Below are 23,963 nucleotides of genomic sequence, written 5' to 3' on the forward strand. Positions count from 1 at the left end.
GTCAAGGAGAGGGAGATTTCCAGAGAGGGCCATCTGTGTAAGTTCCCTACCACTATGGGAAAGGTGGGGAGATGCCTCCTTTTCACTTCTAGCCACATGAGAAACGCTTCAGGGAAACCACCCAGCTAGCCTCCCCTGTTAAGGTGAAAGGTGCTCGCTGGGCAAAGTGAAGAGTGGTGGATGCTAGGAGTGAGCTGCATTCATATGTGTTTCAGTGAACCAGATGGGTCCATGGGGAGTCCAATCTGGATGGCCCTGCATGCTGCCCAAGAGGACGGCCTGGAGGGGTGATGCGTAGACAGACGCTGGGTGAAGCAGACTACTGGTAGCCCGGGGCCTGGGGGAGTTGAAAATGACTCACAGGAGGACAGACATTGCCAGGGTCAGGGGAGCTGGCCCTAAGTCTCCCACAGAGAGGTCTCCAAAATCTCACCGAAGTGCCCCACACAAGAAAAGCTGGCCACTGCCCACCTGCCACATCTAGAGAGAGCCAGGGCTGGGCCCCCCTACACTATCACACTAAATTATTGCTTTCCCCTGGACCTGAGCTGCAGGATCAGAAGCAATAGCCAGCTAGTGGAGAGGTGGTGGAGAAAGGGCCTCCTGTGCAGGCCACCAGGTTGGAAGCAGCCCACGCCAGGGCTAGAAAGGGGCTGGACTGAAGTTTTGAAGAATATACTGGACTGGACATTTTGACTGTTGAAATGACACCATTCTTGTAACTAAAAAGTACTGAAAGACATTGGTGCCTGCCCAGAACTCCATGTCAGGTGGGGAAGGATAGACTATCGACTGGTTTACTGGGACTGGCAAGAAGCAGGAATGCCATTTGATGATTCCATTATTACTTATGATACAGGGAGTCTAGGGTCCCTTGGGAGAGCAATTTCACAAAATCTATCAAAATAGCTCAGCTGTTGTATTTCTAACTCACTCCAGTTCTCTTACATTCATTTTATGGTGAACAAAGAGACACATGAATAACTTGAGTTTACATTTCAGGTAACATGCTTTTTGGCAATTTTACTGAAATATCACATACTGCATGTAAAGGGCAATAAACTTCAGTATGTAGGTCAGTGACTTTCTGCCTGTGTATATGCCCATGTAACTGCCACGCAGGTCAAGATCTGGGACATTTCCAGCACCTGAGGGAGACTCCAAACCTCTGCCCCTCTTCCTGAGTGTTACCCCATGCTCTATTAGTTTTAGTATTGTTCCCATTATGAGCTTTTTATATATTCAGGACAAAATCCTTTGTCTGTCAAATGATATTCATTTCTCTCAGTTTGTTCTTTTACATTTAGCATTGCTTATGGTATGTTTTACGTATATGCACCCTTTTCCCATTATAAGAGGGTTTTATATATACTTTATCCTATAAACACAGACACACACCGGCGCACACACAGAAAACAGAGTCCTTATCACTCTTTCGTTAAAATATATATTCCGTAACACTGTCATAACACAATTAACAAATAAATATAGTCTGAGGTAGAAGACAGGAATTAGCGGGTCTTACAACCCCACTCTAGTCACTCATAGCAGCTGAGGTGAGACTTTTACATCTCCAAAAATCACAGGAGGAGTTAAATTCAGTCCTAATGTGTCTTTGTAGCAGAGATCTCAGAGCTGGGGGGACTTCGAATCCTGTTGGAGCTGTGAAATTAGGGTGATCTTGATGGAAATCCCTGCTCTGGCATTTACTGGCTATGTCTGAGCAAACTATTTAGCTCCTCCACGCCTCCATTTCTTCATCTGTAGAAATGGGGATTAATGCCACTTTTTCCTCTGTAGGAGGGTGAGGATTATGTGAGTTAAAACATACAGAGTAGCCATTACAGATGGAGGCTCAAAGCACTGCGGATGCTGCTCTTGATAGAGATAAGCTTGTGAAAGCGGCATCTGGTCCAAACCCAGACCTTCAAGCAGGCCAAATGCTGTTACCCCCATTTGACCAGTGAACCACGTAAGTCTCAAAGGGGTTCAGTCAGCATCGCCCAGGTAAACTTGCTGTGATGGTGGAAATGTTCTATATCATGGTGCCCAGTGCCTCTAGCCACATGCAGCTAATTGATCACTTGGAATGTAGCTAGCGTGGCTAAAAAGCTGGAGTTTTAGTGTTATTGAATGGAATTAAATGTTAATAGTCCCACGTGACTAATGGTTTCAGTATAAACAGCACAGTTCTAGACCACTCAAAAGTACCATGGGGAAACAGACCCAGCCGTCAAAATTCCTTCCAGTCTCCCACAGTGCCTCATTCCTCTGAAACAAGAACCCGACCGGGTGGTCTCCACGATGGCTCCAGCAATAAACCTGCTGAAGGGGGCACACCTATGTTAGGTTTGTGGAGAGGAAAGCAAAACCTTTACGTAACCTCAGAGTTGGTGTTATCTCAGAGAAGACCATGGCTCTTTCCCAGTAAAGGAACCAACCAGTGAGCATCTGTCTGCCCCACAGAGTTTAGGCTTTGGGGCTGCAGTCCCAGGTCTGAGGTAAAGTGGGGACATGTCCTCTGACTCGTTAAGGTGGAAAAGTGCATGCCGCTGTGATGGCCTCTACTTAGTGCGTTCAAGGTCTCAGGGATCAGATTTTCCCAAAATGTGAGTGGACAGGGTTCGTCTCTTCCGTTTCTTATTTTGACAGATGACAGGGGCCCCTTCTAAATTTTGTTGTTGATTATTTGGCATTGCCTAGTGAAACACAACATGCAGTGTTGAATTAGAGCACTGAGTTCAGGTTTGTTCCTTGTTCTTGTCCATTGTTCAAATCTGAAATGGAGGTTGGGCCAGAACAAACACAGCACAGAATTTTTGGTGTGGGTGGGAGAATGAGAAGCCAAAGAAACAGCCAGCTATTGAGCAGGCAGCTGCTGTCACCTCTCCTGACGGCTCCTGGCCTGCTTCCAGCCCTGCCCTCCTCATCCATCCGGGCTCGTGGCGGTCGGCCACAGGGTACTTTTCCGTCACACTTGTGTCCTGGTCTCTGCCCTTAAAGAGTGGATCTTCTCTTCCATTTGCAAGTCAATCTCAGCACAGGGGGGCCTGACCTTTGAGATCTTTGTAGGAGAAAGATGCCTCTCTGCCGTGAATGGGGCTTCTTGTCCCCACTTCCTGAAGAAGTTCAAGACTTTACAAGCCCCTTTCCCTAAGCCTTCACCATGGCTGAATGAGACTTCCAGGGGAGAAGTGTGTCACTAGGACTCTGAGCAAGGAGGACAAACCATTGAATTGCACAGAAGTCATCTAGGAGCAGCCTGAAGTTTGGTATCGGTTTAGTTATGATACGGGGCACATGGTCTTTTATGGGTGACTTGAGAACCTGATTCTTAGAATGAAGGTAGGTAGTTTCCTCTGTGAGGACGGATTCTGAATGACAGAAACCCAATTAAAAAAAAAAAACACACACTGTATCACTTACTTTATATTAGACACTGTTTTAAGTCGTTTTCAAATATTAAGTCACTTACCATGACTCCACTTGTTTGAGGGAGAGGAGGTCGATATTGTTATTCCACTGCTTTACAGATGGGGAAATGGAAGCTCAGACTGAACCATTTCCCTGAGGTTCCACCGATAGCAAATGGCAGCAGCAGTTTTCAGTCCCCGCCGTCTGGCTGCACAGTTTTTGCCGGGAACCCCCAATCTCGCAGCCTCTCCATCTTGCAGGCCAACTGTTGAGATGCAGACCGCTCAAAATGTGAAACATAAAAACCCGCTTCTGACTCAGGACAGTGAGAATAGCACATGTCAACACTGCCAATGCTTTCCCTGTTTCTCAGTCTTTCCTTAGGAAAGTTACTTTTGACCCTGAGTCTATTTTGTGTTGCTCAAAGGATTTGTACTTGCTAAAGGCTGGTGCAGGGAGGAGTGCTGTGCCCCTGCTGATAACCACTACACCTCCCAGCAGACGCCCCGGCCAACCTCCCCAGGCCACCTGCCTGCAGGAGGTACAGTCAGAGCTGCCTGCGGTGAAGGGCCAGGAAACCCCCACTGTTCTTGAAGCCTCAAGACCCCAGAAATCCCACCTTGATAAGTGGGTGAGATGCTGCCCACTTCTCAGGGGCCACAGAGTGCCACAAGGCTCCTGGGCACGTCCCCAGCTGGTGGGACTGATGGGGATACCAGGAATAAGAAGATAAAATTTAGTCTCAATGTGAGGTGCTAGCAGCTATGAAATGTTTTTAAATGACTAATGAGTTGTCTACTGCTTCAACCTTGCAAATGGTGTTTTACGGTTTTTTTGTTGTTTTTTTGTGTGTGTGTTTCTTTTTTTTTAGAGATGGGGTCTTGTTCTGTCACCCAGGCTGGAGGGCAGTGGTGCGATGGTAGCTCACTATAGCCTTGACCTACCCCTTGCCTCAAGTGATCCTTCCACCTCTGCCTCCCAAAGTGCTGGGATTACAGCCATGAGCCACTGTGCCTAGCCACAGATGATTTTATACAATCACCATGTCAGAGGATAATCGGTGGCCTATATCCTTTTTTTTTTTTGGAGACGGAGTCTCGCTCTATCTCCTGGCTGGAGTGCAGTGGCGCAATCTTGGCTCACTGCAACCTATACCTCCCAGGTTCAAGCAATTCTCCTGCCTCAGCCAGCCTCCCAAGTAGCTGGGATTACAGGCATGTGCCACCACACCAAGCTAACTTTTTTGTATTTTTAGTAGAGACGGGGTTTCACCATATTGACCAGGCTGGTCTCGAACTCCTGACCCTGTGATCCACTTGCCTCAACTTTCCAAAGTGCTGGGATTACAGGCGTGAGCCACTGCGCCTGACATACTTTTTATGTCGGTCTCACCCTTTTATTATTCATCAGCACCCATTCACTTCTAGCTGTCGACACACTGTCAGCCTCTGCTTATCTCAGCTAAGAGATCCCAAACATTCACCAGGCACACACCAGTGTTTGTTCACAAACAGATTTCCCATGACAGCCGCTGAAATGAAATAGAGAATGCTCCATTTAATTTAAACAGGCCGGCAACTTCAGTTCCTTTTGGCCCCTTCTGATTTCCTGGACACATAGGCTGACCCTTATCTTTACAGCAGTGCTGGGTCCTGCTGTGATCTTTTACTGACCACTGCCCTCTCCTTCTCCCCTCAGAACAGATGCCTTAGGCGTCACATTTCACTTTAGTTCTTCAGAGATTCATGGGTCAAAAAGGTCTCAGATGAGGAGAGAAACCTGGAAACTTGCACACTAGTTTGGATTCCATTGTTAGCTTGCTAGTTTCCACATTTGTAAAATTGGCACAATTATCTGTGTGGAGTTATAATGCACAAATGAATTATTTGTCATATCTCTGGAAAATATGAAATGTAAGAAACTATTGTCTGATAAGTATGGATTTTCTTTTCCTTTTTTTTAATTCCAAAGATAGATTTTTATTCTTTTTCTCTGGTCCAGGCAAACAACCAACCAAGTAAGAAAATCCTAGTTCCTTGAACTACTTACCAAAGTTTTTTATCTTTTATACATTCCTATTGTTATCCTTTAAGCTCTCCTTACAGTGAGACATTTACAGCAGGATTTATTAAGCCAGCATAAGCTAGATTTAAGCTTTTAGGAAGCGTGCCTTCAATGGCACTGATTTTCCATTTTCATTAGCTGCCGAAACAGAAACGTTTTCCCCATTGAACTAGTGGGATTCCTTAACCTTTTGTGGATGGATTTTGTTGATGGAATTTTATGTACTTCGATAGCTTATCTCTGTTGTAAGAGTTTTCTGATGCAAGTGCCATGGAGAGCCCTTATTTTTCCTAATTTGTCTCCCCACTCTCGTAATCACTCTTGGACCTTGGAAGCATTTCTGGAGACTGTGGCATGCAACCCTCAGCATGGGGAACAATGATCCTGACATCCCCTGGTCCTTGTTTGATCCGACCAGGCCTGGACCTCCATCACTTCAGTGCTCTCCATCACTTCAGAGCTGCCTCAGAATGCCAAGAGCTGACTTAACATTTGTGTATCAACTGGTTTTCAAGGCCCCACGGCTCTGCCTTGCCTGTTGCCTTTCTCTTTGTGTTCCTGTCCTGTATACTCTGCTCTCAGATGTCACTAACTTATAGCTCCCAATCTCTTTGCATAAAGTCTCTCCTTGGGTGAATGTCAAAGATGCTACTTCCTATAACTCTGAGTGCGTCTTCTCCGTGGGGAAGGAAGAAGGATGCACCCACCAGCTTTCTTTGTCAGTCTTTTTCCCTCCTATGGATCAGGGTAAAAACAAAAGTATAACTAATAGACTACTTTCTAGTTATGTTAGAGTTAAACTCAAAGATAATTTTGTTGGCAGAGGGCATTACTTAACTAAGAAAGTTAAATACAGTTTTAAATATCGGCAATAAAAGGACGCCCTTCCAGACTTTTCTTTTTCCCTCTGGTCTTTGTCATTTTCTTAAAAACGACAATCCATATAAATTTACCACCTACCTAATGGAAAACATAGCATCTGAAAAAAAAAAATTCTCTTTTTTTCTGGTAAATGCTTTTTAAACTGATTCCCTTTTGGGGCGTAAAGATGTAAGCTTGAAGGCAATCTGATTCCAGGGTCGTGGGGCAGTATTTAAAGATTGCTGTATGCACAGCTGTTCAGAACTAGGGGCTGAATTTTAGCAGTCATTCAAATGCAGAGTCATTTGTCAGCAAATGATCAAATAAATAGTTTTGTAGATGGGTTTTTTCCTTCTCACTGAATTAGTGTCATTCATTACCATTTGCCTCTTCCCAGTTATTTTTGTTCTAACATATCTTCCACGTTTTCGCTGTGCCTTCTCCCAGTAGCCTCCCACTTCACATCTGCTAAACTAATTTCCCAAACCACCAGTGTAAAACTTAGGTAGCTTGTTACCACTTGTCTCAAAGTCAAGTATTCTCCCCGATGGACTTTTATGCATTCATTCAACAAATGTTTGAGGGCTGACCAGGAGCAAGGTACAGAGCTGACCAGATTTGGGGTTTAATTGTCTGTAGGTTTTACTACCTGAAACATAAGTCCCTAGATGATTTTCAGGCATATATTTTCTCTACATTCTGTTCCTCTTTGAAGATTCAAGAACCTGATGAGTAGTTAATGACTAGTAAGTGTTGAACGTGTATTGGAAAGTTTAGAATTACTGTCGTATTGCTGAGTAGGGTTTAATTCCAAACTTATTGCCCTTCCTTATGTTTTTCTATTAGAATGTTCTTTTTCATCATGTGAACAATGAGGCTTTTAAAATATTTTTGTAGTTAGGCAATGGAAAATGCCAGAAAACCCTGCCCTTTCACTCTTCCAGCGAGAAGTCCTGATTCAGAGTCCCTGTTGCCCCAGGGTGGCGCCGACGCAGGCAGGCCAGCGGTGGTGGCTGGTGGGCAAGGTGAGCAGGTCCCCTGCAGGGGCTCCCATCCCAGGTTTTAGCCAGCACAATCTCCCCTGGAATAGGGTTTCAATGTTAAAGTTTTGAATAAGGTCTCCTCTCCTCAGAAGAGTTGCAAACCACCTTGGTTTAGGAGGTTGTCTCTAGTTCATGAACATGAGGAATGCAAACCTGTGTACCCCAGACCTGTCAAGGCTGATCTGCATATATCGTGATCATTCAGTGCCTTTGCCTCAGCTTCCCAGTTTACAAACTGGCCCGAGTCTAACCTAACTCTACACCACAATTTAAATTCTTCATCTTGTGTAGTCAAGACAGAAAATAGTGGTATGTTTTTCATTTTCTTGAAAATCATTAAGTGAAACCCCCACCTCTTATTTCTGAGCTCAACACATCCTGAGTCCTTCTTTATAAGCTCTTTGTTCCAGATTTTAAAATTATTTGTGTGATTTTAATCCACTCTGCAGTATTTCCACTTTCCTTTTAAAACCTCTGGCCACCGTTAGGAATATACTGTACTTATTACACTGAGAAAATTACTCTCATAATTCTCTTTAGCCTCAAACTGTGTTTATAGAATCAGATTTTCCCAATGTCCTAGAGTTCCCTTGGCCATGTATAGTAAATTACTAATGACTACCCTGCTCTCCTGAAAGAATGAATATCATTTCTAAAATGCCTAAGCTATCAACAGGGATTCGTTTTAAAGTGCTAGAAAATCTGATTTATTGCTTTGCAGATGATCTTTCTGGTGTACTAGCCTCATTAATGCAAACTAGTTTATTCAGACTGGAAACCACAGTTTCCAGATCCCTGTCTCAAATGGTCATCAGTGAAGGGAAATAGTTCCAGGCTCACCGACTGTTTGACATTTCAGCCTTCCCTTCCCAAGCCACTAAGTCACTGATAGCTGCTTTTTTTTTTGAGATGGAGTCTCGCTCTGTCACCCAGGTGGGAGTGTAATGGCATGATCTTGGCTCACTGCAACCTCTGCCTCCTGAGTTCAAGTGATTCTCCTGCCTCAGCCTCCTGAGTAGCTTGGATTACAGGCGCCCACCACCATGCCCGGCTAACTTTTATATTTTTTAATAGGGATGGGGTTTCACCATGTTGGTCAGGCTGGTCTTGAACTCCTGACCTCAGGTAGATCCACCCGCCTCAGCTTCCCTTAGTGCTGGGATTACTGGCATGAGCCACCGTGCCCAGCCCGATAGTTGCTTTTTCTCAAGAGGCTGAGTGGTTTAGCAGTTAAAAACTCAGGCTTTAGCCAAGAGCTTAGCCTGGATCTAAGTCATGGGCCTGCCAGTTGCTAACTGTGTGACCTTGGATAAGATACCTAGATTTTCTGTACCTGGATTTCCCCATAGGCAAAATGGAAATCATGATAGTAAATATGTTGCAGGATTGCTAGTGACGATTAAATGAGATAATAGAGTAGCTAAAATGTGGCCAGGTGTGGCGGCTCACATCTGTAATCCCAGCATTTCCGGAGGCCAAGGCAGGTGGATTGCTTGAGCCCAGGAGTTGGAGACCAGCCTGGGCAGCATAGAGAGAGCCCCATCTCTAAAAAAAATCTTAAAAATTAACTGGGCATGGTAGCATGTGCCTGTAGTCCCAGCTGCTTGGGAGGCCAAGGTGGGGGGAATCCCTTGAGCCCAGGAGGTCGAGACTGCAGTGAGCCATGATCACACTATTGCACTCCAGCCTGGGTGACAGAGTGAGACCCTGTCTCAAAAAAAAAATTACCTAACATGGGGCAACCTCTCACTGTCTTACTTACAATTACTTTAGGACTTTTTTTGTTTGTTTGTTTTTTGTTCTTTTTTTTTTTTAACCGATCCAGGGAAAATGCTGATTTTCCTAATTATTTGTGAACATGTTGAGTACAGTCAATACAATTTTGGTAAAATAGACTCATCTCACAATAGCATCTCTCCCTTGGAAGATTCTGGCATCATCAGTGGACAACGTTTTGCTCCTAAGCGTGTGCTGGGTGCCACACTCCATCCCTTGACAGTTTTTGTCTTGTTCCTGGCCAGAACTACCCGCTTTTTGCAGGTGGTTTCTGGACCTGCGTTTCCAGGCCCAGCCTCTCCTAAGGGTCAGTAGGGCGTCCCCAAGGGGGGCCCCTTGCAGATGGATGCCCTCCTCAAGCCTCTCTTGGTTTCTTTTGTTAATGTTTCTTTCATGTGCAACCCCCCCAGAAGTCTGCTGCTCTGCCTCCACTGCAGAGCCTTGTTTGTTGAGTTGCTCAGTAATTCTTTTTGAAGGAACAAGAGCTATGGGCTCCTTTTCAGAGAATGAAATATAAACGTCTTGTATTTTCTGAGCCCTCCACCTTTGAGAGCAGGGCGGTTTCTCTGTTCGAATCCTCTGTCTCCGCATCCCTGCTTCAGGAATTGGAAAACAAAAACTAAATTAGACGCTCTTGCTTTGATAACTTCAATAAGTACCTCGGGGTCTCTTGGGTGCCATGGATTCGCTCTCCTAGCGCATGAGGCTTCGTGCGGCTTCGTGTCATAAACATGGGCAGGCGACATCCCTCCTCCAGGCCTGCGGGCTCCACCCAGGGGCCCGCGCCAGAGCCAACGCTGACCCGGGAGCGCCATCTTGTGGGCGCCTCGATTGCTGCCTCCGAGAAGGCGCTCGGGTACGTCTTATTCCACCGTTTCAGGACTTGGGGAAATGTAGCCAAAAATTTCATGCCGGGCAGTTAGAACATGGCTGTCAGCTAGACATTAGGAATCACTTATCTCTGGATTTAAATAGGGTAAATGTCTTTTTGCTGCTTTAGATTTCTTTTTATTGAGGAGCAGCTACTATATTTTCAACAGGGCCTTTTGAATGACCAATTCTGTATTTTACATGCATTTGTAAAAAATAAAATCATTCTAGGTAGTACATCAGAAGATCTAGATTTCTTTTACTTTTTGAGGTTTTGTTTGTTTGTTTGTTTTGCGTGACCTTTTTTTTTTTTTTTTGGTAGATAAAGGTAATGTAAGGTCTTGCTACTCAAAAGGTGGACCCCGGGCCAGCAGCATCAGCATCACCCGGGAGCTTGTTGGAAACGCAGAATCCTTATCCCTGTTCCAGATCCCCTGAATCAGAATCTAATTGTAGCCACAACCCCTAGTGAGCCCTGTGCACATGACAGTTTGAGAAGGGCAAGTATAAAGGACTATGAAGGAGTCAGTGTTCTTGTCCCAGCCCCTCCATTTCCCCATGCTTCTCATCTCAGCCCATGTGATCACCTCTCTTCAGCCTCTGTGGCCCATATGTGATGGGAGACCATGAGATTATGGTTCCTGACTTGTCTGATGCTGGGTCAGCTAAGAAAGGATTAAAATTATATACACGGCCGGGCACTGTGGCTCATGCCTGTAACCGCAGCACTTTGGGAGGCCAAGAAGGGCAGATCATTTGAGGTCAGGAGTTTGAGACCAGCCTGGCTAACATGGCAAAACCCCGTCTCTACAAAAAATACAAAAATTAGCTCAGCGTGGTGGTGTGCACCTGTAGTCACAGCTATTCGGGAGGCTGAGGTATGAGAATCCATTGAACCTGGGAAGCAGAGGCCACAGTGAGCCCAGATTGTGCCACACTCCAGCCTGGGCAACAGAGTGAGACTCTGTCTCAAAAACAAACAAATGACAACAAAAAATTATATACTAAAGGTCACTTTGTACATGGTAAAAACCTATGCAAATGTAAGCAAAAATTATGGATGGCAAAAATTCTTCCATTTCATACTCCGCTATCAGAGATTCTGCTTTGCATTATATCAGAGTCTGATTTATATCATCAGCAGCAAAGCAGCTATTCAACTGCGACCATTTGTCATGCTTCAAATAGTGTCTTGGCAGATTTCATTAAGTCTTTCAAAGGTCCCTCTCAGACCAGTCTTCCCAGAGTTCAAAATAATAAAATTACATTATGTTTTTCTTAACAGGACCTTTCCCACATTTGCCGTCCTGGTGCCCCAGAAGTGTCCCCCCCACCAACTCCCCCCTCCCCCATTGAGCCCAGTATGGGGCACAGTAGGTACTCACTAATGCCGGTTGATTAAACCACTAATTGGCCCTCAGCACGGTCTAAACAGTAACCTGATATCCTTCACACTAATTGTGCATTTATGATAATCAGATTATTTGCATCATTAGAGACCTGACATAGCTACATGAGGACTCGGTTGTCTCACTAATATATATGAAATATTCATTAAGGAAATAAAGTCCTGATGGCTGAGAATGTAGTGCACAAAGATTGACGAAGGTGAGAGCATTAACTGTTTACAAATGTCCCTTTACCTTGAAATGAGGTAGAGTGGAACCAAAGGAAAGAACACTGGCAAACTATTACTCTCTTCTCTTTACATGCATTTTAAAAAAAATTAATAGCAAAAAGGTGTTTGGCAATAAATAGGTGAAATTTTAGGAAAACATCATCTGAAGCCTTAATATTGATGAGATATTGACATCTGTATTGCTCCCGGGCCCCAGTGGCTCTTGTTTATGAAGAATTGGGACCGTGGTCAAACGGTGAAAAGTAAAATATTGGGAATAATTTATTACACCATTTGCCACCCAGCTGAGGTACAAAAATACTAAATTCAAATTAGATTAGACTTGCATCGTCTACAATTTGTGAAATTATGATCTTGTTAATTGTTTTTACCAAATATAGTAAAATCTTGCTCTTTTTATCTGATTCGTTGCAATTAACAATGTTCTCTCCAATCATTTAAAAGGATTCAGAATGTCAGTGCTTCAAAATTACTTTCCTTAAAGTTAAATGTAATTATAATAGGTAACTTTATATGGGGGAAAATAAACACTCATGACTGTACGTATAAAGATATAGTCTATCAGAGTAAGATCCTCAAAAGCAGGACTTTGCAGTGTTCAGTTCATCTCTGAATACCTAACAATTCCTCTCTGCTGCCTGTACGTGTTTTATAAGGATACGTTTAATTAAGTAATGAAAGAGACACAGTTCTACCTTTTTGTTCTTTTTTTCCCAACATTTACCTTGAAAATTTTTTGAGAGAAAAATTGCCAGAATAAAAGAATCCCTCAGTAATCATTCACATGTTTAACATCTGTTCTCTCTCTCTCTCCCCAGACTCCCTCTAAGAACAAAAACTCGTTCTTTTAAAAAAAGAATTGCATTTTTATTTTAGTTCAGGGGGTACATATGCAGGTTTTGTGTGGTGCTAAGATTTGGGCTTTATTGATCTCATCACCCAGATAGTGAATATAATATACAATAGGAAGTTTTCCAGCCCTTGCCCCCACCTCCCTCCCTCCTTTTGGAGTCCCCAGTGTCTATTGTTGCCATCTTTATGTCCACGTGAACCAAAGATTTAGCTCTCATTTATAAGTGAAAACATGTGATATTTGGTTTTCTGTTTCTGCATTAGTTTGCTTAGGATAATGGCCTCTAGCTTCATCCATGTTGCTGTAAAGAACATGATTTCTTTTTTTTTTTTTATTTGAGATGGAGTCTCGCTCTGTCACCCAGGCTGGAGTGCAGTGGCACGATCTTGGCTCACTGCAAGCTCCACCTCCCAGGTTCACACCATTCTCCTGCTTCAGCCTCCAGAGTAGCTGGGATTACAGGCGCCTGCCACCATACCCGGCTAATTTTTTGTATTTTTAGTAGAGACAGGGTTTCACCGTGTTAGCCGGGATGGTCTCCATCTCCTGACCTCGTGATCCACCCACCTCGGCTTCTCAAAGCGCTGGGATTACAGGCATGAGCCACCACACCTGGCCCATGATTTCATTTTTTAAGGCTGCATAGTATTCCATGGTGTATGTATACCACATTTTCTTTATCTAATGCATGGTTGATGGGCACCTAGGTTGATTCTGTGTCTTTGCTATTATGAATAATGCTGCAATGAACATGCAAGTATATGTCTCTTTTTGGTAGCGCAGCTTATTTTTCTTTGGGTATATACCCAGGGATTGCTGAGTCAAATGGTAGTTCTATTTTTAGTTCTTTGAGAAATCTCCAAACTGCTTTCCACAGGGACTGAACTAATTTGCATTCCCACCAATAGTGTATAAGTGAAGAACCTGCTCTTACGTAGCCAACAGCAAAATGATCAAATTCAGGAAAATTTCACATTGGCAGAATGCTCTCTACTAGTGCATAGTCCTGATTCCGTTTTTGCCAGTTGTCATAGTAATGCCGTTTTAAAGCATTCGCCTCTTGACTCCAGGTTCACAGGTTGCATTTAGCTGTTGTCCCTTTGGTGTCCTTTGAGCTGGAAGAGTTCCTCAATTTGTCTCTGTTGTTTATGACACTGACATTTCTGAAGAATACAGGCCAATGCTTCTCCAAAATTAGATCAATATTATGCACTTTAGGCAGAAATACTAAGGATATATTACGTTACAGAGCATTACATTAGTAGACATATGATGTTGGTTTCGTCCATCATGGGGGATGGTAACTTTGATCACTTGGGATAAGGTGATATCTGCCAGATTCTCCCTTTGTAACTAATAAGTAATCTCTGAGGTATACTCTGACGCCGTTAATTCTATTCTCTAATACACTTCATTCAACCATTTTAGCATTGAGTCATGATCCTTGCCTGAGTCAGTGATTACTGCTTTGGTTGGAAATGGTGATTTTTGGCCGGGTGCAGTGGCTCTTGCATGTGTGGTGGCTCCCAGCACTTTGGGAGGCCAAGGCAGGCAGAGTACTTGAGGTTAGGAGTTTGAGACCAGCCTGGCCAACATGGCGAAACCCTGCCTCTACTGAAAATACAAAAATTAGCCAGGCATGGTGGCACGCACCTGTAATCCCAGCTGCTCAGGAGGCTGAGGCAGGAGAATCGCTTCAACAAGTGGAGGTTGCAGTGAGCCGAGATCACGTCACTGCACTCCAGCCTGGGTGACAGAGTGAGACGCCATCTCAAAAAAAAAAAAAAAAAAAGAAAGAAAATGGTGATTTTCTAACTCATTTATTTCTTTGCATCTACTATTTGGAATTCTACTATAAAGAATACCTTTAGGCTGGGTGCAGTGGCTCTCGCTCGTAATCCCAGCACTTCGGGGGGCTGAGACGGGAGGGTCGCTTGAGCCCAGGAGCTTGAGACCAGTCTGGGCAACATGGCAAGACCCTGTCTGTATAAAAAATTTAAAAATTGGCATGGTGGCACACACATGTAGTCCCAGCTACTTGGGAGGCTGAGGTGGGGGACCCCCTTGAGCCCAGGAATTTGAGGCTGCAGTGAGCTACGATCACACCACTGCACTCCAGCCTGGGTGACAGAGAGAGACCCTGTGATTTAAAAAAAAGAAGAAGAATAGTTTTATTTTCTACCTTTTAAAGTCTGTCTGTCTTTGTGAGCATCAATATCAATAAGGACTTACAGTTTCTTCTTATTAAACTGGTTATTGCTCATCACTCTCATTATTCATTTTGATGCTTATATTGTCCCAACTTTCCCCAGTGGCTGCCTCTTCAATCTCACTTTTACGTTCATTCGATGTGGCCCCATTAGTCTGTATCATTCTTTAGCTCTTAGCATATCTATATTGATGTAGATATAGATGTTGATAGCCTTAGCATATTTTCATTCAGGTTACTGCTTAAATGACAGATTTTGTTCTTGCAGCAAATATTCTTTGAGATACTGGTATGTCACAGTTACTGATCTTACTCATGGTCCAGAAAAAAGCCAGGCAATTACATTGGCCCTTGCAATGGAATACAGGGAGTTGACAGCCGTGAGCTACGTGTGCCATGGGTGCACAAAGAAAAGCTCCCAATCCCACTGGGTGAATTAAGAAGACTCCAGGGAGAGTGCATATCATCTCCTAGGCCCAAAATATGAATAGAGATAAATGTATGGAGGCGGCATAGTGTTCCAGGCTATGGGAAGCACATGTCTCTTGAGGAACTGAAGGCATTTGTTAAGTCTAGGACAGTGTGAGTGTGTTGGGGGCGTGGTATGTGTTGCAGGCCACAGGGATGCAAGCAGTGTGAGAGAAGAGGCTGGAGGGGTGGGCCAGGGCCTTGTAAGCTCTGTTAAGGACCCTTCCCAATGGCTGTCCCTAGAGACAGTTGTTCTCAACACTGACTGCACATTTGCACCCCCTGGGGAGCCCCTGGGGGAGCCTGTCAGAAATACCAATAACAGACCCCCATTCCAAACCAATTAAATCAGGATCCTAGGTGTGGCGGGGAACTCTAGGGTCCATACATTTTAATTTCCATACCTAGCTTCTAGAGAATTTATCATGAAGAATGTTGTCATGTGTCATAGAGCTAACCCTTTCAAAACTAAAATTTAAAAAGATTTATTTTATTTTATAGGATTTTGAACTCAACAATGAACTAAAGATGAATGTCCTAAATTTGCTAGAAGAAGTTTTGCGAGACCCAGACCTTCTTCCCCAAGAAAGAAAAGCCACCGCGAATATCCTCAGGTGAAGGCAACTGAAGATGCCAACTGGATGACATTGGTTGATTCCTGCTATGTTCATAGAATATAAGAGCCTAGCAAACCAGAAGAATAAATCTTAGAATCCTGGGGACAGTGGGGACTATGTTCTTAGCAGTAAAGTGTTATGTATTATCTTCCCTTTCCTGGGGGCAATTTGGGGTCTGCTGTCTCAGGAAGACTTGGGACGGGGTGGTATAACTTGTGTGGAGTGCAATTGCTGTTATCTATGGAGGCAGACAGTGGTTTACTCTAGAACCAACAGTTAAAGAAAGGAACCCTTGAGGAGCCTCTTCTGCAAGTCCAGCAGGCATCAAAGAGAGATGATGTTTCCTCCGGTGGGTTGTAATTGTTTATTGTAAGCTCATGTTTGTGAGGGTGTTCGTGTCTGTGGGAGTCTCGTGCACCTAAAATGTGGATGTGACATCACAGAGTAGAGATGAATTTTCTTTGGCTCATTTCACTGGTCCTCGACCAGCTTTTCTACAGCTTGTCAGTTTAGGATTTCCACATCACATAGGTGGTATGATTATAGGGGATTGTATAAGGTATGACTCCACACTTCTATGTGATAAAGGCTTCAACTTTGGGCGTACTGCTAGAGATTGTGTCCATAGTTGTTGCACCCAGTATCCAAGTGGGTAACAAGCTTTCTTATAGCTTCTTGAACTGGTGGGTGGATTTTTTTTTTTTTTTGTCCACTGTATGTGGAAAGGGCAGCCATCGCTAGCTTTGTGCAGACATTTCAGTTGCAGCTTCCCAGCTCACTCATAACTACATCCTCTGTCCCTGCTTGGGGATGGGAAGCCCAGCATCTCTCTGCTAGGGTCTGGTGCTTCTTTACCACTCTCATTTCTAGTTCCCTCTTCATTTACAACCTCTAGAAATGACCCTTCCTTTCCTCGAAGCTTGGCTGCATTGTCTCCTTGTTACATGTTACCCAGAATGTTTGTGTCATCCACAGGCAGTCTATTTTAGCTCAGTCCATATTTTTGCAAGTCCTTCCCTGATGCAGCAACACCAGATGTTGGTTTGTGATGTGTTAGCAGCTGGTCTTTCTTAGTCCCCCATTAGCTGAAGATCCCATAGCCAGATCATTCTTTGGTGTTGGGGCTTTTATGGTTAGAATTGTATCTCCCTACCCCCTAAAAGATATATTTAAGTCCCAACCTCCCGTACCCCAAAATAGACCTCATTTGGAAATAAGGCCATTGCCAATGTAATCAGTTAAGATGAGGTACTGGAGTAGGGTGGACCCCAATCCACTTTGATTGGTGTCCTTTTAAGAAGTCAACCATGGAAGACAGATACAGAGACAATGCCATCTGAAGATGGAGGCAGAGACTGAGTTATGCAGCTGTAAGCCAAAGAAGGCCAAAGATCGCTGGCAAACCACCAGCAGCTAAAAAGGCAAGGGAGGGTTCCCCTCCGGGACTCAGAGGCAGCATAGCCCTGCTGACAGTTCGATTACAGTCTGGAAGGTGAGACAATACATTTCTGTTGTTTTAAGCTACCCAGTTTGTGGGATTTTGTCAGGGCAGCCCTAGGAAACAGTTAGGGGCCTTCTTTACTTTTTCCATTCTATGAAAACATCTAAGTAAGCCCAGGGATTCCAATACTGTGTCTGTTTTCAGATTTTAAAATTGTAAGTACATATGGAGGTGAAGCCTGGTTTCAGTGCATGAGGAACTCTGAGTGATTACTGTTTCTTTTCTCTTCATAACTAGTTTGTTATGCTCTTTGCATTTAAAACACTAATATTTAAAAACTACATTCTGGAAGTTTGTGCCCCTAGGGATATTTGACTAAATAGCTATCAGGGAAGTGAGGGTGTTCAGGCTGGGGAAAACTGTCAGGATCAACCAATATGAGGGTCTTTTGTTGCCAATCCCCTCAAGACGCCCATGCCAGACTTTACCATCAATTCTGAGAGCTTTCTCTCTGCACCAAGAGGTGACCTCAGACGTCAGTCAGTTGGAGTTGGTTCTGAAGATGAATCCTGTTTGCCACCCCAGGTCTTGATTATTCATCAGGCTTCAGATGTGCCAGTTCTTTCTGCTGAATAATGACCTGAGAGTTAGCAGTGAAAGATTGATAGGGAATAGAAATTTTAGTAGGCAGTAGAGCTTGAAACTACAACAGTGAGCAGAGTCTGATTCTGCCTTTTGCAGGATGTCACAGGGCTAAATCTTGGCTCGACCATTTATGATGTCAAGTTCTCAACCAGTCCAAACCTGTTTCCTCATTTATAAAGTGGGACTCACAATAGCTACTTCATTAGGTTGTTGTGAAGAGTACATGACATGAAATGTATAAGGAGGTTAACATGATGCCTGAAAAGTCATTAGCACGCGTAGTAAAGTGAGTATTATTACTGTTAGAAGCACTGACAGTAGTTCCTGGAAAAAGTAGTTTCTGCTGTTAAGGCCATATGGCCCAAGTGAAACCAGGCTGGATCTTAGTCAACTCAACTTTCTTTAGGCTTTGTCACCTTTTCCACACAAAGAGAGTGTGGACCAATCCCAGGACAGACACTGGTTGCTCGTGGCTCTGTTTTTGGACTACCCTAATTGAAAGAGGGATTTTCTATTCATACAACTTGGATAATCCCATTTCCTTTATTTGGCGTTTCATTATAAATGCACAATTATTAAACTGATGATACTGCTGATAGACGTGGTAGTGATGGTGGTGGGGAACCCAGGATCCTGGAATGTTCATCAATGCCCAAGCGTCACCAGCAGACTAGAAGCAAATCTTTTCTCTATCAGAACTGAACCAGAAGTGCAGAGGCCTCCACATCTGAAGGGAAAGAATTCTGAACCATGCCCTCTAGAAAATACAGGCTATGACTGTGAGAGAAAAAACATATCATATGGTGGTTAAGTGCAGCCCTGACATTTAGAGATTTATATGCATTCCTGACATATAAGAGATATGAACATACAACACGTTTTTACGCATAGGTTGCATTAATGCAATAAAGCAAACGCTCTTTTGAATGAAGCCTCCCTGACAGTCTCACAGGGGTCACTTGATGATGAATACACTTAATTGCCATATATAGTTTGTTGCCCTGTTTGTAAATAAAAACCTGTACTCAAAACTTATATTTCTAAAATACCATCTCTCCTCCTCCAAAGTTGTCTAACTAGCTGTCTCCAAAATCTATTCAGTGTAGAGATTTTTCTAGATACCCAACATGCCACAAAATAAAAAGAAACAGTGATTAACTTCTTGGATGTTCAACTGTGATGGGCTCAGGTCATAGAAAAGTCATCCCCAACCCCACATAGCATCAACGAGAAGGCATAAAATGTTAGGTAACTTAATGGCACCAGAGTGCCTCTTGGAAAATGAGGGTAAGATCATTGAGAAGAGGAACATTTGATGGGAGCTAACTAACTTTTTGACCTTTTCTTTCCAAGGGAAAGATATTACCCAGCTTCATAAAAAGATCTTTCCCACTGGTACACATAATTATGGAGCCACAGATCTCTCTCCAGGAACCTAGAATGGTGGAAAAGATGACGTGCACTTTCGGAAAAGTCACTTTTATCCCCCATGTGTAACCCTTACAATGTGATTTAATAGGCTTTGGAGAAAGAGTTAGCTTTAACTTATTTTTTCCTCATCTTAATCTGCCCTTTAAGATAAAATGACTATTTCTTTCTACTCACAAATAATATGGCTAAGTGCCAATAAGAGGGCTGCTACTAGTATAATCTAGAAGGCTCCTGCTCCCCCTTCAGACAGCCGAGGGAAAGGAGTTGTTATTGACTGTGTGCTGTGTGTGGGACCCTTGAAGAGGTGCCTTCCCTGAGCCTGCTTAAGAGAAGCGCAGAGTAAAGGAAGGGCCCACAACCCCGAGCAACTTAGTCAGTGTCTTTGAGCTTTTGTTTCCTTATCTGTAAAACGGAGATCACAATGCCTGCATTATCTACTGTCCTGTGTAACAATCCCTTGGAAGGGATTTGTTAGGACACAGGAGATAGTGCATGTCAAATGTTTAGCACAAGCCTGGCATAGAGCAGGCATACAGGAAGCCATTTCTGTTGATATTATATTTTTGAGGGTTGTGGTTGTTTTAATCAACTCAGAACACAACAGAACATCACATCATCATTACTTCTTTTAAAAGTAGCTTCCTCCAGCAGAGTACATGGTTTGCGACCGTTTAACTATTTTATTTTATTTATTTATTTTTGAGACTGAGTCTTGCTCTGTTGCCAAGGCTGGAGTGCAGTGGCGCGATCTCAGCTCACTGCAAGCTCCGCCTCCCTGGTTCACACCATTCTCCTGCCTCAGCTTCCCGAGTAGCTGGGACTACAAACACCCGCCACCCGCCCAGCTAATTTTTTGTATTTTTAGTAGAGACAGGGTTTCACCGTGTTAGCCAGGATGGTCTCGATCTCCTGACCTCGTGATCCGCCCACCTACTATTTTAATACTTTTAATATGTGCTTGTGCCTTCCTTTTGGAAAACATAAAATGCCTGGCTCCAATGGCAAATTATGTAATTGGATGCCTACTGGACTCCAGTTTTCCTGGACTCTGAACTTCTGTTGGACATAAAATACCCTCTACTCTGAAACCAGTATCTAAGGTATTAACTTGTGTTTATTCATTTACTCATTCATTCATTCATTCATCATTTATTTTTTAAAAAGGTATTTATTGAGAGCTGAATAACATGTATGAGATTCAGGGCCAAAAGTGTCTGAGGAAAGTCCATCTGGACTGCAAGGGGGAGAAGCTATCTGCTGGCTCCTGCCTGGCATTGTTCAGAGTCTTGCCACATGGGAACCCCCTGTGCTTCTGGTCTACGTAAGCTTGAGAAGGGGGTGGCCCTGCGTCTCCTGCCTCTGTGACAGCAGGGAAAGCCCACGGTAGGGGATAGAGGCATGGGGAGGAGGGCACTCAGGCCTGGGAGTACAACTGGCTGATAGCATTAGAGGATGCTCCATTTTACGTTATAGATGGTAACTCAGAGCACACCCAGCTCACCCTCAGACTCACTGTGATGGTGGTGGTTTCATTTACAACCTGTGTGTAACAGGTTGCCTCTTTGTTCTAAATCAGCTGTCCCGATGATTCTCTCATGCCTTGAGCATGTTTTCTGTTTGGGGATTGCTCATCTCCAGCTCAGCAGTCGGTTGTGCTGCACGGCCTTGTAGACCCAAATCCTTAGACCTCCCATCCAGGGAAAACCAAACTGCATTTGTAGTTTTGTTCCTAGGTTGTCTATTTTTTTTTTCATGGAGGATAATTTGATATATTTTTCAGGGCCCTTTCACAAGATGACCAAGATGACATCCACCTAAAATTAGAGGATATAATTCAAATGGTAAGTCTGACCACATTTTTATCCAGCACAACTATGTGCAAACTACCTCTCCAAGGCGAGCAATGTGCTTGTAACCGATCAAGGAGTGTTGTAGTATTAGGCCCTCTGTCCTATCTATGAAGCTCTGTGAGATGAACCACATTTGGTGTAGGGTCTAGCAGTTGGTCTAAGATATTCATGTTGGCTTTTGATATTTTTAGCTTTCTGCCATTTTTTTCATAGTTAGAATTTAGTGGTGAACTTCATGCTTCCACACATGCAGCTGTCTGCCTCGCTGACCTGCAATGAGATGGCAGGCGGCCTCTCCTGGGTGTTTCATTTCCCTCCCTCATCTCTTGCAGACTGACTGCATGAAGGCCGAATGCTTTGAGTCCTTGTCGGCCATGGAGCTGGCAGAACAGATCACCCTCCTGGACCACGTCATTTTCAGAAGCATTCCCTACGAGTGAGTGCCACCCCCCACAGCAGCAGGGCTTGGCTGCACTAGCTGGCTTAGAAGTTGACATTATTCCTAAGGCAGGTTGTGTGTATGTCTGTCCCCTCAGTTCCTGTGTGAATATCTACCAATTGTTTCCATCCATGGAACTGGCACGCCTCTGCGTCCAGCACTGTGCAGGATGGGGGCAGGACCAACAACAGCAAGGGACACAGAACCTTGCCCAGGGACTTAGTCAACTTTAGTATGTGTCAGAGTAATTTCGAGTGTTTTTAATGCCTATACAAAATAATTCCTGTATGCTCCATCTCGCTTGCCCCTTGTTTCTTGCTGTGTCTGGTGACCTGCTCAGGAATGAAGTGAATGATCAGGGATGCTGCCCTGAAGACAGCCCATCTGACCAGGTGGAGCTTCTGCCCCGCTGAACTGCCTGGTCAGGGGAACGTGCGGTACAAGCCTAAAACGAGCGCTTTTCAGCCCTGACCGTGTGCGCCCTCCTGAGCGCTGGGGAGAACCAAACACAATCCCTGACTTTGAAATCTGCATCCTCCAGGAGAGAATGGCAGGCAGGGCAGAGCGGAGGGAGAAAATTCTGCTTCTGACCAACATTTTTGGTAGTGATGAAATTTTTGGACCCTCTGCTAAGGCTTAATGTTTTTAAAAGCTAATCCTGGGAAAATAGTCTTGATTTCTAAGGTAGTACTTCACCTCTTTATTTCCCTTGTGTTGGTTCTTGTTTTTGAACTTCAGAGAAGCCTTTATAGGATCCTAATAGGGACGCAGTTCCAAACATTTATAAGAGAAAGCTGGAACTGAAGAATCTTCCTTTTTGGCATTGAGAGGTAAACTGCAACAGCCGAGGTAAAATTCACTTGTGAGGCTGGCAGCAGCAGGTGTCAGGAACCATTCTAGGCCGTGTCAAATGGAATGTTTCTAATATTCATGACAACTGTCCAGGATCATAGCCACCATATTTTTAAAAACTTAATTGGTTTTGTGTTTTGTTTTGAACTTTCAGGGAGTTTCTTGGGCAGGGGTGGATGAAGCTGGATAAAAATGAAAGAACTCCTTACATTATGAAAACCAGCCAACACTTTAACGACGTGAGTAACCATAACAGTAAAACCTTGGGCGTGTCACAGGAAGATGGATATTGGGGTCTAAAGACTCCTCTAAAATAAAGCAACTCTGTCACCCACTTTTTTTTTTTTTTTTTGAGACAGAGTCTTGCTCTGTCATCCAGGCTGGAGTGCAATGGCACGATCTAGGCTCACTGCAACCTCCACCTCCCTGGTTCAAGCAATTCCCCTGCCTCAGCCTCCTGAGTAGCTGGGATTACAGGCACGTGCCATCATGCCCGGCTAATATTTTTGTATTTTTAGTAGAGATGGAGTTTCACCATGTCGGCCAGACTGGTCTCGAACTCCTGACCTCAGGCGATCCACCCGCCTCGGCCTCCCAAAGTGTTGGGATTACAGGCGTGAGCCACCGCACCTGGCCTGCCACCAACTTTTAAACAGAATTGATGGGATATTGAAGACAAGCTTAAATCTCTAAGAGCTCACAGTAATGTAATAATGTCCAGTTAACTTCCTGACATAAAAGGTTCACCTTTGATGGTACCCAGTGCTCAATAATGTACAGGTTGCTGTTCCTATTTTTATCATGATTATCACTACTTCCTGTTTATAAATTGACTAACAGAGTGAGCAGTACATGTGTCACTGGCCCCTGGTGGTGGTGGTGACGGTAAGGCTGGGTTGGTGCAAGTCCTCATCATTACTGAATGTTCAGCCTGAATTACATTCCAGGGTTGGAAGGGGCCTCTTGGAGCATAGTCACATTGTTGCTATAGTTCTGTGCAGCAGTGGCCAGCTGTCGGTCCATCTTACAGCTCTGCTTTTCCCCAGCAGTAAGATTGGGAGATGCTTTTATACCTCCCCGCTCTTAATTAGTGCTGTTCTCATAGTCTTAGTCCTGTGGTAGAACAAGTAACAGGTGTGGGAGTGTCTTCTGGCCTATCCAGACAACAGGAAGCCTCCCTTTCCAATTTCACTAAACTATAGTAAAAGGAATAATGATTTTAAAAACAACAGCAACAAACTACCAGGAACCCCATAGGTAAATTAATAAGTGATTTAGAATCAAAATGCAAAAACGACAGTTTAGATTCCCAGGACAGTGTTTGATGCAGGCTTTCCCCAGAGCACGTGGATGCTACCACACAATGAGCTTCAGTGCCGCCGCTGCCTAAAGGACAAGGGCATGGCCCATCTAGTCCCTGCCCTGAGAAACAGATTCCCTGCTGTGGGAAGCAAACCTCTGTTACCTGTCGTGAACCAACACACGGGATAT

At 44.1% G+C, this 23,963-nt stretch overlaps 1 protein-coding gene across 1 annotated transcript in view; it reads left to right on the forward strand.

The window, feature by feature from the left end:
• Positions 1-23,963, forward strand: part of RASGRF2 (Ras protein specific guanine nucleotide releasing factor 2) — a 273,318-nt gene that overhangs the window by 228,883 nt on the left and 20,472 nt on the right. Inside the window, exons 19-22 of the mRNA XM_055298177.2 lie at positions 15,699-15,811; positions 21,112-21,172; positions 21,514-21,617; positions 22,627-22,711. Coding sequence (XP_055154152.1) covers positions 15,699-15,811; positions 21,112-21,172; positions 21,514-21,617; positions 22,627-22,711 — 363 coding nt within the window. The remainder of the gene's footprint in view (positions 1-15,698; positions 15,812-21,111; positions 21,173-21,513; positions 21,618-22,626; positions 22,712-23,963) is intronic.

Source organism: Symphalangus syndactylus, chromosome 11 (genome assembly GCF_028878055.3).
Source record: "Symphalangus syndactylus isolate Jambi chromosome 11, NHGRI_mSymSyn1-v2.1_pri, whole genome shotgun sequence".
Taxonomy (NCBI): Eukaryota; Metazoa; Chordata; class Mammalia; order Primates; family Hylobatidae; genus Symphalangus; species Symphalangus syndactylus.